Here is a 19,349-nt window from a genome sequence, read left to right as displayed (position 1 = left end):
ACCCTCACTTTGCTTATAACTTGAACTTTAACATGGAATGAAAATCTGCTTCCTATTTCGACCACAGGGCCACATGTCCAGTGCTCGCCACATGGAACTTTGTGAACCCTGTACAATGTAGCATCAGGAGATGCATCTGGGAGAGGCCATGGCTCTGCCTGTGATGGGGTGTGCAGTACAAAGATGCCTCCAGCCAAAGCATGAGAGGAGAGAAGGGCTGTCCCCAGGCAGTGAGTCTGGTTCTCCATGGTCGTTAGAAGGTAGAGGTGGGCATAGTCCTGCTCAGCAACAAACACACCCCATGGGCATTTTGTGTTCTTTTAAACCCCGAAGTTCTAAGAGTAAGACAAGGAACATCCACTGGTCACTGAAGTGTGCCAAGAAGAAAAGGTATAAGGCTGATGACCCACAAGTCTTAGGCATCCTGCTAGCAATGCTATTGTTTTCTGCAAAGAACAGATTTACAAACATTACCAAGAACTTAAAATCCAATAGCAACCCTGGTCACTTGCTACTCTTTTGCTCTCTATTTCTTCATAGAGTTAATTGCTACCTGGTATTAGATTATATGGTGATTTCTTTCTTCTCTGTTTCCTTAACTAGGTTGCAGGCTCCAAGAAGGCAGACTTGGAGCATTTTGATCCCTCCCCCATTCCCCACATCTAGAACAGCACCTGGATATAAAAGGAGTGCAACAAGTATCTGAGTGAACAGATGAATGAAAGACAAATGAAGGAGCTGGACTCTGCAGTGGATTTCAAACCAGCTTGAATCAGCCCCAGGGGAGCCCATGGACCATCTAGACAATGCAGATTCAAACTTGCAGATATGTTTCCACATCATTTAACAGATAGATGGGCCCATCAACAAGTATTTATTAGACATCTAGTGAGTACAAAGTACTGAGCTAGGCAGTTGGGGGATAAACAGACAACCCAATCCTTGGCCTCCATATCTGTGTACCATAGTAGGGATGATATAAGAAACATTTACAAAAAACAACATGGAGAAGAAGGGGTGGAGAGTAGTACCTGGATCCAGTGCTGTTCCTTCAACAGTGATGATACAAAACAATTTGATTAGATCTCCCCGGATGACTGATGGTGTGTTTGAATGCACAGAGGCATTAAATACAGGACCTGGAAGGAAGTGATGTGCTGGATTATTCTCTTTCACACTTCTGTTTAAATTACATTCTTGGCACTCTAAAGGGCATCTCAATGTGGCTCCGTTCCCTGGGAACTGGGCTAGAAACTCACAAACAGGAGGTATTGTAAGGCTGCCTTTTTACCACTCTGAGAGACACATGCATTAGGCACATCCAAGTGAGCTTTATCTTCACATTACAACCAAAATGCCCTTCTTCCTAAAGAATTACTTTTGCTTCTGGCTTTTCCTTTACCTCTTCTCTGCTGACAACCAGTCTCCTTTGAAGTCCACCCCAGCTCCCCCCATGCTACAGCCTAGGTTGTTTCTGGTTTGGGAAATGTGATTCACTTGCAGGCCAGGGTGGGAAGATCAGAGGTATGAGGACTGAATCAGTGCGCTTTTGGTGCTGGTGGAGCGGGTGGCCTCATCGTGCGGGGTGCTGGGGATAGGGGCCCTGCTGTTAAAAGCCTGAAAGGCAGTCAAGAGACAGACATGACAACATTTCTATAATGGATGGTGGGAGCACTGAAAGATGGTTCTGATTCTTGTATATTGGGGGAGGAAATTGAGGCAGCCTGGACAGCATGAATATTCCTTTAAAAAACTACCAGATCGGACTGGGCTTGCACACCTTCCTGAGAACACTCCCTTAACATCTAGTTTACTTTAAATAAGGTCCCTTTCCTTCTTCCAAAGACCAGCTATTTCTACCCAAACCATGCTAACTCCTCACAGTACCACCTGCTCCCTGCAGGTTTTTGAGTTGTAAGGTAATGAGCACATATGAGCAACACAATATGAAGTATAAAGACTGGACACATAAAGAGAATTTAGTGCTGGAATTTAATAGTATTTACCACAGAGTCGGTTGGATGCATTTGATTGTAGACATAATTATTATCTTGCTATTTGATTATAAGGCACAAGTACGTGATTCATTAAAATTTTTTGAAAAGTATACCTTGTGTGGAAGAAATCTGTGGCTCCTAGCCTCTTGTTAGGCAGAGAGAGGTGGTAGGTACTATACTTTTTTTTCAAACCCTTTATGGTTCACTTTTAGGTGACTATATTACATAGCTTCAGGCCAACCTAATTCTAAGAGCCCAATATTTACCACCTTTTCTCAATTTCTAATATCTAAGAATAGGCAAACCTGAAGAAGTTTCCAGAATACTAACGCTATGGATTTCCCTTGGGTTTCCTAGGAAGCAAAGATAAATAGCCCTGGACCCGGATTCTGAAGCTCATTAGAAGCTAAGAGTAAAAGTGTTCCTACCTCGTAAATTAGATTACCAAAAAGGAAAATGTACTTTCCCCCCCTTACATGAGAAATGACTGTGAGAAAAAGTATAGAAGGTCATGCAAACCAATGAGGCAAAGAACTGAAAATGCTATACTTTCATTTCAACCAGAAGAGTAAGAAGAACTCATCAGATTGCTTTCCTAACACAATTACATGAGTCATCTGCATTTTGCTGGGGAAAGGTGAAGGGGCTGTAGGCCATGGGTAGGTTCTGCTGAGAATTCACATCAGCCAGAGAGCAGCAGGAGGGCACTGAACTGCAGCAGGTAGAGAACATAACAGAATGGCAAGGAACCTGACCTAATTCTGGATGCCCTGTTCTTCAGTGAACTCAGCTCTCAGCCACGATTTCCGCAGGTCCTTACCACCTGGCTTTGATCAGCTTCAGCAGTGAGCTGGGGAAGGATTAAGTCAGTTGCTCTGTGTTGGCTCAATGATAATGAATGAGGGGTACTTTGTGCCATATATGGCCATCTTTGAGTACAAGTTAGTAGCAACTACAGTGAGAAAGGGGACCACATTTTTATTCTCTGACTAGAAATTTCATGGTTATAAAGTAGAATTACGCTAAGGGGCTTTCTTAAAAGTGTCTAGGCTCCTTCCAAGGAACATGAAATGATAAAACATAAAGAGATCCTAATAATGGGTTTAGGTTTCTATGTACTTAATTTGAAACAGCAAAGAAAGACCTACCTAATTTGCACAAAATTCACTTTCTTTTCTTTATATCCCCCCCCAAAACCAAAATGCCTTCTAGATCACAAGTTACAAGTTCTCATGTCCCCTAGTGGCTATGTCTGTGGGCACAACAAAGAATTTGTGCTATGGCTCACTGTGCAGACAAGGATCTGGGAAAAGACCTTCATTGTGAACTATTCACAGCAGTGGATTTTCATTTCTAATGAAACCAACAACTCACTGTTAATGTGGGTCATTATCCCAGGCTTAGAAATATTTTTATTATCATCAATTTCTGTGGAAATGCTGTTTTGTGAGGGGATCTGTCTGGTTAACTTTACCGATGACAGACTATGGCACAGAGAACTTAAGAGAACAAACAGTCGCTAGATATCCCCCAATTCCTAGTCTGCAGAGAATACATGGGCCACTTAGCTTTTAAATACAAACACTGAAAAACCACGGTCCAGCTCCAGACCATAAAAGAAGGCTGTAAACGGCAGTTCTTTGTGAAAGCCCAACCTGCAGACCCCGTGCGTGTAATGGTTAGGGTAACAGTTAACCCAGTTCTTGTAGGGGTAGTCGTTAAAGTTGGAATTTACCTAAAACTCACTATAACAGGGAAAATGCTTATCTTATATAATGTTGAAGGTTGGGTGGGGGAGGGGGAAGCAGGTCATAAAATTATATACGCAGCCTTATCTCAAAGTCAGTCATGAAAAAACATGGAAAGAAAAAATTCTAGGAAGACAAACAACACAAAAAAATGTAGAATTATGGGGTGATTCTGTTTTCCTTCTTTCTGCCTTACTAAATTTTCAAATATTCTCTACTAAGGAAATTTTATTCTTCTTTTAAAAGTCCAAAATTTTTAACACCATCACATTTAAACCATATTTCCCCCCTCCCCCAACACTTTGAGTCAGTAAAATTTATGGCTCAGTAGGGATGTTGGGAAACAGAGTCCTCATACCAAAAGGCAAGTGTCCTGAAACCTGGGCACAGAAAGGTGGACACCAGGAAGGACCTCTTTGTTATATGTGTCTTACGGTGCACTGATTTTTAAGAAGTGAAGGCTCTTCAGTATTGTCAATTTATGGACATGGCATTGTGCTGGGTGCTGGAGTTGATGGCAGCTTCTCTTAATTAAGCTGGCCACGACAACTCCATGGACTAAATAAAATAAAAACTTTCAGCCATCTATTCAACCTGGAAGCTACAGTGACTTTATCTCTTATACTGGAATGTAAAGACTGGATAAACAGATTCAATACCCATTCCTTACCCAGAAATAGAAAAGATTTTTATATCTCTCCTTCCCCCCATAACAGGTTTAAAGAAATATCAAATAATAAAGGTAAAACAAGATAAACTCCTAGACAGTAAAACAGCCACACACATAAAGGACAAAAACCACACAACCATCTGAATCTCAATAGACACAACAAAAGCATTTCACAACACCGAACACCTCTTCACGGTAAAAGCACTCAACAAACCAGGAATGAAAAAGAAGCTCCCCTAACTCAACGAAAGGCATCTATAAAAAACCCACAGCTACCACAAACTAAATGGTGAAGGACTGAACACTTTCCCCTTAAGATCAGGAACAAGACAAGGATGTACACTTGTGTCACTACTATCAACATTGCACTAGAGGACCGACCAGGGCAACTGGGCAAGAAAAAGGAATAGAAGGTATATTCAGTTTGGAAAGGAAGAAGTAAAACTGTCTTTCTTCATAGAGAACATGATCTTCTAAATAAAAAAGTCCTAAGGAATCAACTAGGAAACTATTAAAGCTAATAAACAAGTTCAGAAGGTTGCAAGATACAAGATCAATATATAAAAATCAGTTATTTCTGTGTACTGGTAATAAACAACCCGAAAAGGGAAAAAAGAAAGTAATTCCATTTACAATGGCATCAAAAAAATAAAAATACTTAGGATAAATTTAATGAAGGAAGTTCAAGATTTGTACACTGAAAACTTGAGAACACCACTAACATAAATTCAAGAAGACCCAAATAAATGGGAAAACACCCCCTGCTCATGGGTCGGATGACAGTATTGTTTGACAGCAATATTCTCCAAAGTGACCTACAGATTCAACACGATCTCCATCAAAGTCCCAGCTGTATTTTGCAGAAATTAATAGGCTGATCCTAAGATTCATATAGAAATGCAAAGAATCACAATAGCCCAAACAATCTTGAAAAAGAACAAAGTTCAAAGGCTCATTCTTCTTGATTTCAAAACTTCCTACGAAGCTGTACTAATCAAACAACATGTATGGTATAGAAACAGATGTACAAATCAGTGCGGTAGAACTGAGAATCCAGAAAAACAAGTGTGCCTAGACAAGTCAAAGGGGGAAAGAATACATTTTTCAAAGAAATGGCACTAGGACAGCTGGGTATTCATCCACAAGAGTAAAACTGGATCCCTTCCTTATACCACACACAACAATTAACTCAAAATGGATCAGAGCCCTAAATGTAAGAGCTAAAACTGTAAAACTCTTAGAGAAAACAAAAGAGTATATCTTCACAACCTTGCATTAGTCAATGGTTTCTTAGATATGACACTAGAAACATAAGCAACAAAAAGGAAAATAAATTGGAATTCATAAAAATTAAAAACTTAGGTGATTCAAGGACACTTAAGAAAGTGAAAAGACTACCCAACAAATAGAAGAAGATATTTCCAAATCACATATCTGTTAAGGGACTTGTATCCAGATTCCATGAAAACTACTAGTCAACAATAAAAAGACAACTCAATTTTGAAATGGGCCAATGATTTGAATAGACACTTCTCTAGAGAAAATACACAGATGACCAGTAATTACATGAAAAAATGCTCAACATCAGTAGTCATAAGGGAAATGCAAATTAAAACCACAGTGAATTACTACTTCACACCTGCTATACTAGGTTGGCTATAATCAAAAAGATGGAGAATAACAGGGTTTAGGGAGATTATGGAGATGTCAGAATCCTCACTGCTGGTAGGAATATAAAATGGTGTAGCTGCTTTGAAAAACAGTCTGGCATTTCCTCAAAGAGCTAAGCAGTTACCATATGACTCACTATCACTTGTAAGTAAGAAATGAAAACTAGTAAACTAATGTTTCTGTCAACAGTATTCATAATAGCCGAAAGGAGGAAACAATTTAAATGTCCATCAACTTGGATGAATGGAGAAACAAAATGTGATATATCCATACTATGTAGTAATACTCAGCCATACAAAGGAATAAAGTATTGATAACATGGATGGACCTTGGAAATATTATGCTAAATGGTCATGGTAGGTCCATTGATCATTAGATGATTCAATTCATATGAAATGTCCCAAAAAGGCAAATCTGGAAAGAAAGTACATTAGTGGTTGCCAGGGATTAGGGGTGGGGGGATGGGAGTGACTACTAATGGGTACAGTTTGTTGGAGTGATTCAAATGTTCTGGAATTAGGTACTGTAGAGGGTTGCCCAACTCCAAATATACTAAAAATGACTGAATTGTATACTTGAAATGGGTGAACTTTATGGTATGTTAATAAAGCTGTTATTAAACAATAAAGCTTTCTTTCCCAATAAAGCTGTTATTAAAAACCAAGCAGATATATAGTGAAAAAGACCTGTGGTTTCTCTGCTCTTTTAAAATCTAAGGGCCTAAATCAGTATTTACTCTTTATTAATCTAAAGGTTAAGAGATTAAAAGATGCCAGAAGATTATTTCACTATATACTATTAAAGGCTATAATAGTACAAAATAATGAAAACAAACTTTATGAAGACCTAGTTTAACATAAATGGTAGTTCAACAAATATCTTGCACTCATTAAAATGATTCAGTTAAAACTTGAATTTTTTACAGGTGAGTATGAATTTACACATTCAGAAACTTCTAACTGGAATCCAAGATTTAGTGAAAACATTCAGTATTGAATATATAAATGATCCTTCACCTTGCTATTCTAAATAAGACTAGGTATCAAAAGCTTTTATACATCTATATGCTGAAACATACACACACATAGGTTCATCAGAAAAGCTTAATGAATTACACAGATGAGTAAGAAATATTTGTATATAAGAACATGTACCTATGCCATTAAAAAAAAGGGGAACCTTTCTGCCTTTTAGCATAAAAATATTTACCTACTAAAGATAAAGTGAATTCATTAAAGACACAAAAACACAGATGACCCTTGAAAACATTACGTTAAATGGAAAGCCAGGCATGAAGATCACATATTATATCCCATTAATGTGAAATGTCTAGAATAAGCAAGTTTACAGAGACAGAAAGACTGGTAGTTGCTGGGGAATAAGAGGCTGAATGGGTGGGGATTGAAGGGATGTCAGCTAAGGGATGTAGGATTTCTTTGATGTGTAATTAAATGTTCTACGATTGTGGTGATGCTTGCACAATTGTGTAAATAAACAGAAAACCATTGAATCACATCCTTTACTTGGGTAAATTATATGGCGTGTGAATTATATCTCAATAAAGCAGTTAAAGAAATGAAGCCATTGGATCAAAACCCCAGGGTCTCTTTGAGTTCAGTCTATGATTCAACAGGGTTCCCTGCTCACCTGTGGTCTGGAAGTCTATCTCAATAGGATTGGAGAGACTGGTTGCTGCTTCTCGCCACAGGCTGCCCCTGACAGGAGACCAGGCTGTCACCATGCAGCGGTACAGCCCTGCATCTGAGACCTGAGTTTGATACATTCGATAGCGAAATTCATCTTCCTGCACTTTCTCTAACACAACACCATCCACTCGCGATGCATCTGTCCAGTTCTCCAGCTTCACCACAGAATCCTGGTCCAGGGAGATGATGTACTTCGTTTCATTGGGACTGGACAGGTCCCCGACAGGCTTCTCAGCGGTGATGAGAACAGAGTAGCGTGGCGACTTAATATTCTTGGAAGACACTTTACAAGTCATCTCAAATGTATTTCCTGCAGCAAAGAAGGGCTTTAGCTGCCTCGCCTTCACCACAAGCACAGAATCTAGAATGAAGCACCAGTAGTGAAAATGAATATGCATCTGAAAGCACAGCAACAAGGAAAGGGGAATGTACTTGCAAAATGCCACACAATAGCAGCTTTCTTTCTAGAAACTGAGAAAGAAAATCATGTGTATCTGTAAGCAGGCTGCAAACCACTCCGCTGGATGAAGCAGAGCAGTCTGAATGATTTAATGGGTTTGAGGGAAGAGGCAGCCAACAGGTGAGAATCTGGCTTTAAGGATTTTCATCAAGTCCTTGCTGAGTTTCACCCACAGTGAGAATCCGCTGGTGCCCTCAGGATGTGAGTACTGTAGTACTGAACTGGGGAGACATGGCTGAATACAAACCCAAGTCAGGCTCTAAGCAATGCCAACTGCTTCTCCTCCTCTGAGGTTCTGCTGGGTGCAAGGAAAGTACCCTTAGCTTAACCGGTCTGCTTGGAAGAGTAAAGCAAGGAAGAAATGGGTCCTCTCTGTTTAATCATACGATGGTAACATTACAGAGCAGATTATTACTAAAGTGACTGGAGCACACACCTGCAAACCTAGGCATCTCCGCAGATGCTGTTTCACACTTTTGAGCAAGTGTCTATAGTACACTAGATTTAAGGGAGTGACTCCTCCAAATTATCTGTCAAAAATTAATCCCTAAGCATATACACATTATAAGACATCTATGTTAGAAGAGCTTAATGCCAGGCACTTACTTGAAAGGTACTCAAGTATTTGTTGGATGGATGAATAAATAAATTAAACACATTCTTTTGATCCTTTACTGAAATCATTAATTCTATAGTCTGTCCAGTTAAAAAATGAAACTTTTACATTGGGTTTTTTGGGAATAGCTGCTCCCCAAACCTATTAGCAGAACACGTATGTTATGGTGTCTGCAGGATCACTGACTGCTGAGGTTCCATTGAACAGCCCATGTTCTTGCCCGGTTCTCCTCTGAGCTTGGCAATCTCAGTACTTACTAGCCCAGGCCCCAGGGCTGCCACAGTAAACCCTCGCTGTGCGTGCTAGTGGAGGAAGACATATGGTTGATAATCACTGATGGTGATAAGTGTTTAAGAGGAAATAAAACAGGGAAAGAAGATAAAAGGTTGGGGGCAGGGGGTGTCACAGTTTTAGAGTGGCCAGGGACAGCTTCCCTGAGAAGGCATCCAGGACCTAAGGGGGTGAGGGAATAAACCCTGTACCCATCTAGGAAACAGCACTCCAGGCAGAGGGAGCACCAGGCAGAAGGCTGTGAGGCAGAGAGGCACGCCTCATGTATCTGCGGACGCAGGGGAAGGCAAGGTGGCTGAAACAGAGCCAGTGCTGGGGAGGCTAAGGATGGGGGTGCCCAGGGCCAATGAGAGGACTCTGCGCTTCTGTTCTGAGTGACATGGGGCGGCTCTGAGGAGTAGGGCAGAGGAGTTTCGTGATCTGGCTTACGCTTTAACAAGATGGCTCTAGCTGCCACTTGCAAGGGCAGAAGCAAGGAGACCAGCTATAAGGCTGGTGATATAATCCAGGCAAAACATGATGGTGGCTTGGTGACAGTGTGCATGAAAAGTGAGAAATCAATTTTGAAGAATGAATTAAGGACGAAGGTTTTGGACTGAACAACAAAGGTGTCAGAGAAGATTGAGGGAAGACTGGAAGCAACATTTTAACAGAAGTTTGAGATCCCATTAGACAAGTGGAAAGAAAGCAATACAATATTGAGTCTGGAGTTTTGGAAAGAGGTTGAGGGTAGAAATATAAATTTGGGAGTCACTAGTGTACAGGTGGTATTATTTCAATTCATGAGATAAGAGGAAATTACCAAGGGAGTGAAGATAGTAGAAAAGAAATCCAAGAACTATGTCCTGAGTCAGTCTGATGTTTGAGGGTCAGGAGAATGAAGGGCAAGCAGCAAAGGAAGCTCAGAAGGCAGAGCCATGAGACTGGAGGAAAGCCTGGGAGGGATGCACCCCACAATCCCAGGAGAAACCAAAGTATTCCAGGAGGAGGGAACCTTCATCTGTGTTAAATCCTGCTCCACGTCAGACGACTAACCACTGGACTTTGCAACATGTCATCAATCACTAGTGATCTTACCATGGGCAGGGGGCAAAAGATAAAGTGGGTACCCGTGAGAATGGGAAGAGAGAAACTGGAGACATCAAGTACAGATAAATAAAATATATGGCTACAAAGGAAAGAGAGAGTAACAGGTGAGCAAGAGAGAGGGGGAGCAGAAAGAGGAAGGGGGAAGTGAGATCAAGATTAGTTTTTTTAAAAATCCCAGAAAACAGAAGGTCTAACAGTATGTTTAGGCCAGCAGAGAAGGTTCAAGAGAGAGACACCAAAGACATCGGGGAGGGAGCCACCTGCCTGGCGGTGAGAGGCCGGCCTCTGCTAGGACATGAGGCTGAGCAATGTGGGCTCGGCCGCTGGGGTGGTGTGTGGAAATACTCCTTTAATTGTTTCTGGTTTTTTAGGGGAACAGAAAGCAGGACCAACAGCTGAGAGTGAGGCTGGATGAGGTTTTCAGAGGGAAGTATGCAAGAATCATTTTGGAGAGAAGGGAAGAACCCAGATTAGGGAAATGCAGCATGACCCCCAGGCAGCGGTGAGGGCCACCTGACATAAGTGATCACAGATTTAAAGTGAAGCCAGTCAACATGTTTACATGTTTTTATCCAACCACATTCAGCTCTGCAAATGCAGGTAGGGAGGTCGCAGAAGGTTGCCTTGAACTGGGCTGTGTTTTAGCTGGAGTATTGGACACACCGAGAGTGGGGCAAGGCAGCAATTATGACTGACTAGGAATTGAAGCTAGGGGACAGTACAGTGACTACGTATCTTATCCTACCTCCCACCTCTGGACATATCTAAGGATGAAAGAGGGTGTCATTAAAAATGACACAGGAGGACAGTTGTAGACTGGGCTATCCCAGGCAAACAGGCCACTCTATGGAACAGAAGTGAAGGCACAATGGGAATGAAAGAAACTCAAACAGTAGGATTAATGGACTGTCACTGTCAGCCCAAGGTGCTAGGGATGAAGGGTTGATGTTGGAGTACTAGAGGGAGTGATCTAGAAAAACAGGACATATATTTAAAGAGTAAGATGCTTGGAATTGAGAGTATGGAGGGCTTTCAGTGAGCAGAAAACTGAGATGGTCTAGTGTAGGGCATAAGCATGGGAGGGAAAGACCAAAACACGACAGAGGACAGGAAGAACAGAAGGAATACCAGGGACTGGGAGTGAAAGGTTTACCTACATCAGGGTCACAACCTAGGCTGCACAGGAGAACCTTCTTGGGAGCAATTAAAAATCCTAGTGCCCAGACTATATACACCCTCAGGCCAATTAAGAGAGAATCTCTGGTGGGACTCAAGCATCAGTATTTTTTAAACCTCGTTGGGTGACTCCAACAGGCAGCCAAAGTGCAAGCCAGCTCTCTACAGGGATAGTGAAGCTAGCAAGACAGGAGTGCTGGAGAGAAGGGCTGCCAGACAAAAGTTAATGCCTTCCGAGGATGAAGGAGGAGGACTGAGGAGTCAACAGACCATGAGAGGAGATGGTATGAGCTGATGACATGAGATTGGAGGCAAGATGGTTTTAGGGAGGAGAGAAAAGGGTCGAGAAGCGGCAGTGGGGGACAAGGAAGGCACCTGCCCTCCTAGACCCAGTTGTACGTGGAGTGTGGGAAGAAAGCACCACCTCTCAGGGGAACTCCAGGGGGAGGAGGTCCTCAGGGGGGAACGAGGGGGCGCATGTTCAGTGTAAAAGGAGAAAGGCATTTGCACAGATGAGTTGCAGCAAACAGGGGACTCTGCTGAGTTCTAGAAGCCCTGTTTGGGGCCTGGCGATATAGGAAGAGGGAAGGAGTCAATAGAGGCATGTAGGGGGCATATCCGGGGCACGAAGGGCAACTAGGAGGCCTGGGCTCCCTGTAGTGGCAGATCAGAGCAGCAATAAAAGACTTGATGAGTCTGAGGTTCCAGGAGAGGCAGAGCTCTGCGCTTTCAGGAGGAGATGCACCACAAATGTTTCTTCCCTTAAATTCTTGTCACTTCTCTCAAGAAAAAATCTCTCTGAATGCATGATTGACCCAACAATGGCCTGTGGCTGTCCGCCCACTCTGCGGCACTTAAATGTGCCCGCATCCAGCAGAAAGTCATGGATACAGACAAAGCCCCAAAGGCCTGTTGACGTTCAGAGCACCCAGTGGAGCAAGTGTCAGCGGCTTACTCCAGGCCCACTGTGAGCACCAATATGATCTGCCACCACCGACCGAAGCCACTCCCTCATCAGGACATTCCCTGCCCAGCATCACCCTGTTAAAGAGGTTCAGGCTGTAGGTAAGGGCAGTTGTCAGTGAGCATGCATTTCTTGGATTCCTAGTGTAAAGGGAAACCTGTAAATGCAGGGCAGTTGGACACCAGGTACCATGTGCAGCCGGATGATGTCAGCCAACACAAAACAAAGCCATCAACAAGCAAGAACAAAGCACCTACCTTCTGATGCCCAAAATATGTTTACAGGTTTGGAGAAGACATCCTTGCTCTTCACCCAGCTGTCATTACGCTGTTTGGTCCAGGCAGACACCACACAATAATAATTGCCTCTGTCCTCCTCTGTAGTCCTTTGAATTCGGAAACTGAACATATCTGTATGTTCCTTAGAAAAAATAAAGTCTCCGTCCTGGGCCCGTTGCTTGCTCCTGTCCCCATATTTCAGGGTCCAGTCCCCGTTCATGACTGCAAGAAGTTCGCTGGCTACCACATCATCACTGCGCCAGTTCATCCTGTAGTACCAGGAAACTGTGAAACGGACACTAGCCTCTGGCCCCTTTGCCTCTACTATCCGGCATTCCAGCTCGGTGAGGTCATCTGAGAACTCAGGCACCTTAGAGGCGTTCAGGTACACCTGATAGTCTGGTTCTGAACAAAAGAGAGAGGGGCCAGGATAAAAATATTAGACAGAGCAACATTCCAAGAATTAGCAAAAGGGTGAGACAGCTATTGCTCCCACCCAGATAACTACGTGCCTGTCATACTGACTACGGTGATAGAAATGAAGGTCTTGGCATTGGATGGGAAGATTGTGGTGTTTGTCACGCAGAACTTGTACAACACTCCCCCCACTATGCCCCCCGAGAAAACCTCCCAAGGCCAGAAGCCAGATGTCCCTGATGAGAGTCTCTCTACAGGGCTGGGGTCTGCTGTCCCTCTCCCCAGGAGGTTAGAGTCTCTGAGGAGTGTCCACTCTCTGCCAGGATTTTCTCTGGAATGACAAGCAGCGCCCACAGACCTCTAAAGCCCCTGTGCAGCACCACAGGGAAACCCGAACCCAGAGCACAGTCCTGCACTTGAGACCGATCCCCACTGAGGTCCGGGCTCCTGCCATCTGTGGACATGCCCCACATGCAAGGCCCACAGTCATCATCCCCCCATCTGTTCTTATCCTCCCTCACTTTATCAGTTCTCTGACTTTTTGCACCGAATCTGTGTTCAGTGGTCAATAAACATCACTATCCTCAAAGCCCCGAATGGTTCTTTCCTTGTCACGTGTAAGCCACCATGCAGGCCTGGCAGCCATGAGGCCAGCGCGTGGTGATCCCGGCTCCAGCACAGAGCACTCCCCCTCCCTGTGGTACGGACTCCCCCAGGCGTGGGAGGACAGCCAGCACTCTCCAAGTGGCCCTGCCACCATCACAGTCCTTGCTATTTTCCATGTGAACAAAAACCCTCCTTCCTGAGGTTCGCTGCATCAATTTCATCTTTCTCTAGCTCCACATTTCCGTCTTCAGGGACCCCAAGGCCCTTGTCCACACTTGCCAAGGAGCCGGTACTGAAACCCCTTTGTCACCATCTCTCCTCTCCCACCACCACCACCAGCCCCCAGCCCTGCCCCTCCATGTGTCTCCAGTCACCACAGCTTCACACCTCTGTGGAGGCCTGTGTGTGGTAGCCCTCTGCTCCTGACTGACCCACAAACTTGTGCTTCAGTGTAACCTCCTCCTTTCTAGGCCCCTAGCGTGACAGCCAGTTCTCTGAGCTCCCACTGGCTGTGCAGGTGCTCCTGCATAGCAGCCATCCCACTGTCACTACTCCTTGCTTCAAAGCCTTGTCCCCAAGCTCCAAATGCACAGCCTTGTATGCAGTGGCACTCAATAAAGGTTTGCTGCCTCAGTGCTAAGGCTTTTAGAAAAGGCTACATTTTTCTTTTGTAGCACTTGGCCTGCTAGGAGAAAACTTATTCTACCTAAAGAGAGCTTTCCATTGCCAGCACTATCTTTATTCACATCACCTCAATCAAATGGTTCGGTTTTATTTAACACAGCTTTTATTTATGACTCATTCAGATTATAAACTGCTGAGGTCAAGGAACTGTTCTTTTGTGATTTACACTTCTAATGAAATGTGTAACATCATGACTTCTCCAAGAATGATTCAGCAACCAGGAAATGGAAAGAACTTAAAATCTTAATTCCCTTAAATGTCATCTTCACAAACATTTAATTGCAAGTGAGGTTGGAACCTGTGCCATATAAAGTTAACCCAGAGGCCCTGCCCTCCCATAGGCACACCCTGCCGTGAGGTGGACACTGCAGAGAAACACCGCAGGCTGTGAGAACCTCCCCCTGCCTCCTCATTTCCCAGGTGAGTGTGCAAAGTCATACAGCTGGGGGTTTCCTGCCTCCTGGGCAGAGAGCTAATGCAACCCACTGCCTCTCAAGCAACAGCTGACTGTGGAACAAACAGCATGGAGATGTATTTGCACCACTGCGTGCACATAACTACTGAATTAGCCCACATCCAAAGTTTCCAACCCTTTCTCATGTCGGCTTCTGGCACCGCAACTCAGGTGCAGATGAGAACCAGCAGGCCCGTCACTGCGGGAGGGACAGACTTGAGCCGGATGTGCCTACAGCACCATCCCACTGCGCTCAGCCTCATCAGGATGGAACAAGGGTGCACCACCACCAAGCATCCGCCCCGAGCAGCAGCAGGCACCATCACTGAGGGAGCCCCAGCTCCATGTCCAGCATGGTGTGAGGACCCTTCGCCTGTGTCACCACATTAACCTGAACAGCAAACTGAGGCAGCAAAGAGCAGTGGTGAAGAGCCAGCTGGCTCCGGAGTCAGGCTCTGCTCAGATCCCAGCTCTGCCGTTACTTGCTGTGTAACCTTGGTCAGGTTACTCACTGTCTGGTACTTATTTGTAAGACAGGGATAATAACAGTAACTACCCCATAATGTTACTGTGAGAATTAAGAGTTAAAATATATATAAAAGTGCTTGGACTGGTGCAGCTCTGGACCCAACTGGTTTATGCATGTGTGTGCACATATACATAAACATACACAGGCACACACTTACTTGTGAACTATTATTCCCCATTCCCATTTCATACCTGGGGAGGCAGAGCTCTAAAGAAATTAATAATGTGCCCATACAGTTCAAAAGTGGCAGATAGAAATCCAACACTCTACCCTTTCTACCACTTTTAAGTACATCCTCATCTCTCTGATGAACCAAACTTCCTGTGTTCTGAGCTCAGTATTGAATAACTACCACTGACTGATGTGACGCCCTTTAGGAACCCTGGATGTCAAGACTGGCACTGACACTGCTACGGTAATGCCACAGGGATCTGACCAGGTGGGTGGCTCCCAGTGGGCCAGACTTGGCCTGCGACCAGGACAACCCAAACTGCACCCTGCCTCCTGACTGATGACTGACCCTAACAGTAAACACTTCAATCCTTCGTGGCCTGCCTCCATTCTGAGCTTACTCTTCCAAAGCAGCATTCTGAAAACGAAAGCTCTTAGAGTTACCTCAAGACGGGAGAGAGGCAGTGGCCATTAGCGGTCAGACCATGGAACACGTGGGGAAGGGCCAAAACCAGCCCTGGCACTGACTGCCAGAGCAGCCCTCTCCCCCTCCTACCCCTTGGTCTGGCCCCTCACCTTATTCTCTGGACCCCGGAACCCAGCTGTTTCCCTGCTCTGGACCCATCTGGTCCTCGGGCTCCAGAGCCCAAGCACAGTCACAAAGCTGTGTTCCAGGCATCTCTGTCTGGGTCTGCACAGCATCTCTGGCATAGCACACTGGTGACCTCATTCACCTCACTCCCCACTGACCTCTGCCAATATACATACATCTCTTACACAGACACACACATACACAGACACACACACACACACACAGAGTGAAAGTCGCACTTCAAACAAACATGGCCATTTCCTCTTTTCAATTACTGTTCTGTTGCCACACCCACCATTCATTCTCCTGGTCCCCATGCAATGTGTGCTATCTCCGACTGTCCACCCCGAGGCTCCTAAGTCTCACACATTCTACCTCCTCAGTGTCTCTTCCACTTCTCCCTCCCAGCCCACCTCTAGGCTGACACAACCACCAGGCCACCTACTCAGTACACCTCTGTGGCCTTTGCTGTCACCTACTAAGTTAGAAACACACTCCCCAGCCCTCCACAATGTGAGTCTAACCTATTTGTCCAGCCTCACCACCCACTGCTTTCTTGCACAGATGCTAGAATCCATCCGGGTGACAGCTATCACCACTCCCTAGTCACCTCTTCTGCTTCCAGGCTTCCTGCCTGCCTTCCTCTGTTCCCTCCACCTCAGCACCTGGGAACCTGGGACTCCTGCTCAGTTAGTTGAATAAATGAGCAGATTCTCCCATTTTACTCCTTCCTCCAAATGAATCAGTTTAAATCCTATGTATTCAAAAGTAGAGACAGGAGAGTAGGGGGAGTCGCAGAAGTGGGCACCTAGTCAGGAATCCCACCTTGGCAGGGGAGGACAACTTCTTCTTTGACAGATTGGTCTCCTCATTCTCTGTTAAAACTAAACCTTAGGCCCCAGTGAGGAGAACCTTAATGCAGAGACAAACAAAAACAACTGGATTATCAGCCTGGGAAGACAAGGGGCTGGTTTAGTGACTTAAAGGATGTCCAAAGGCCATCTGAACTATCCACCTGCCTTGTCGGTGGACTTACACTTGTCCTCCCAGAGACACGGCTCCACTGTGTCGGGACGGTACCAGCACAGGTGGGTTTTTAATTGCTTTAATTTTGGCGCCTGTGTGAAAGTTGTCCTTTATTGTTGTTTTACAATTTTAAACACTGCCTGCAGAGATTGTGCTTGTTTCTCAAGGTCCATCATGCATACATCTCTTCCACGTAGCCTTTCCAACCTGAGAATGCCTCCTTTGAACTCACTTGGCCTGTCACACCACTACTTCTTATTCAAAAAACATTCACAGACCTTACCACCTGGCAGCCTCTCTGTCCTCTAAGGATTTTATTTGAACACTGCCTTGAACTTTGGGTATTTATATGTATGTCTTCTGGATCGTCTAAAGGGCTCTTCGCAGAATCAGGGACTGCCTACCTTACTCACCTCTATGTGCTATGCACGCAGTGCCTTGTACATACAAGATATTAACATACTGGCTGAATTGGACTAAATAGAATATTTTGCATAAAAATGCTCATTTTTGGCATAAGCATTCCACTACTGATTACTGCTATATTCTGCCTGATCTCATTAAGAAATCAGCTAAGAATGCAATGGCAGTTATGTTTTTAAAATGACTATCAGTTAAACATTTTTAATGTGCCTATCAGTTAAAGTATTTAATGGCAAGATGACATGATGTCTGGGATGTGCCTTAAACTCTTCCAGAAGAAAAGTGTGTGTGTGTGTATGTGTCTGAGGGAAGGGAGATGAAATATGATTAGCAAAATATTGATAATTAGTGAAACTGGTGGATCTTTCTGCTTCTGTGTAAATTTCTTTGTAAAGTTCTATTCCAAAAAGCTAAACACAGACAACCCACCCACATTGTCAGCCCTTTCACAGAATACTGAGGCCTGAGTAAGCACCACGGTGCTAACATTTTCAGAAGCAGGGGTCTGCTTGCTAATCTGGCTCCCAGGATAGCATATGCTCATAACACGTACCACCTCCTGAAGCTCCGGCCTCCACTACCGCAAACCCCTGCCTCCGAAAGAAAGGCTGTGTTTCTGAATACAGGTCATTAAACTCCATTTTAACTTTCAAAACAACGAAAAGCTTTTTGAATCATTGGCTAATCTGCAAAAGCAGATACACTGTGCCTGCTGTGTACAGGGACCTGAATGGGAGGTTTTCACATAGATCACCTGCTTTTACTTGCACAACAATTCCATAAGGAAAAAGTACTGTCATCCCCATTTTACAACGGTTAACAGTAACAACTGGCATTTATTGAGGATTTTCTACATGCCAGGCATGCTATGCACTTTCCTTACATTCTCACTTATTCTTCATAACAACCTTGAGACACGTACTTTTTTCATGTACATTTTCAAAAGGGGGGGAAACCCCAAAGCCCAGAGGAGTTAAGTTCAGAGACTAAAGTCTTGCATAGTGTGTGTGAGCAGAATGACAGGAGAGGCTCTGACACTGCTGCCTGGCTCCACCAGGACCACACTGCACAGACTCATTCTGCACCCAGTTATTAATACTTTCTCAAAGCCTGCCACATCCCGAAAGACGAGCGTGATGGTAACAGCTGAGGCACTAATCCTGAACTGTGTACAACAGGGCCATGATCTAATACCCCCTTTGAAGCTTAGTTAACTTGGTAGAGATAATTAGATGAATAGGCTGCATACACAAGTTCGAGGAAACAGAAGAAGGAGCACCCTCGTCTCCTCTGATACCAGTTTTATTGTCTTGAATTGGGCAGGTACCGGGGAAGCAGCTGAGCAAGGTGACTGTCAGAGTTGCCACTATCATCATTTGTATAACAAATATTCTCTTAACATTTAAATAGAGAAGGCTATAGAAAAGGAAGCTGTTGTTTTTGGGGACACTTTACCCCACCTTAATAGAACCATTATTATGAGGTTGTATTTAGCATTAACCACTTCACAGCAATACAAATAATATCATATGAATGAGACATGTATGCCCATACCCAAAATAACCCTCACGCAGTTTGCCTCTCTTCATTCTCACTCACTCCTCCCAAAGAAGGAAGACTGAATTACCAGATTTGGGTGCAGGGGCAGAAAGGTCAGTCAACCCCTTCTCCTTGGGAGCAGCTGCTTCCAGAACACACCTATTCTTGGTTGGTCCATGCCCTAAGACAGACTTATTTGTCTAACTTGGTGGGAAAGCATATGTTTTTATTGACCCCTCCCA

The 19,349-nt window shown here is 44.2% G+C and overlaps 1 protein-coding gene across 1 annotated transcript in view; it reads right to left on the bottom strand.

Moving 5' to 3' along the window:
- Positions 1–19,349, bottom strand: part of PTGFRN (prostaglandin F2 receptor inhibitor) — an 83,144-nt gene that overhangs the window by 8,280 nt on the left and 55,515 nt on the right. The window contains exons 5-7 of the mRNA XM_037021104.2: positions 12,646–13,071; positions 7,734–8,153; positions 1,032–1,139 (exon numbers count right to left, since the gene is read on the bottom strand). Coding sequence (XP_036876999.2) covers positions 1,032–1,139; positions 7,734–8,153; positions 12,646–13,071 — 954 coding nt within the window. The remainder of the gene's footprint in view (positions 1–1,031; positions 1,140–7,733; positions 8,154–12,645; positions 13,072–19,349) is intronic.

Source organism: Manis javanica, chromosome 4, assembly GCF_040802235.1.
Source record: "Manis javanica isolate MJ-LG chromosome 4, MJ_LKY, whole genome shotgun sequence".
In the NCBI taxonomy this organism is placed as follows: domain Eukaryota; kingdom Metazoa; phylum Chordata; class Mammalia; order Pholidota; family Manidae; genus Manis; species Manis javanica.
Note: the sequence above shows the minus strand (reverse complement) of the source record. Positions and strands in the feature narration are given on the sequence as shown.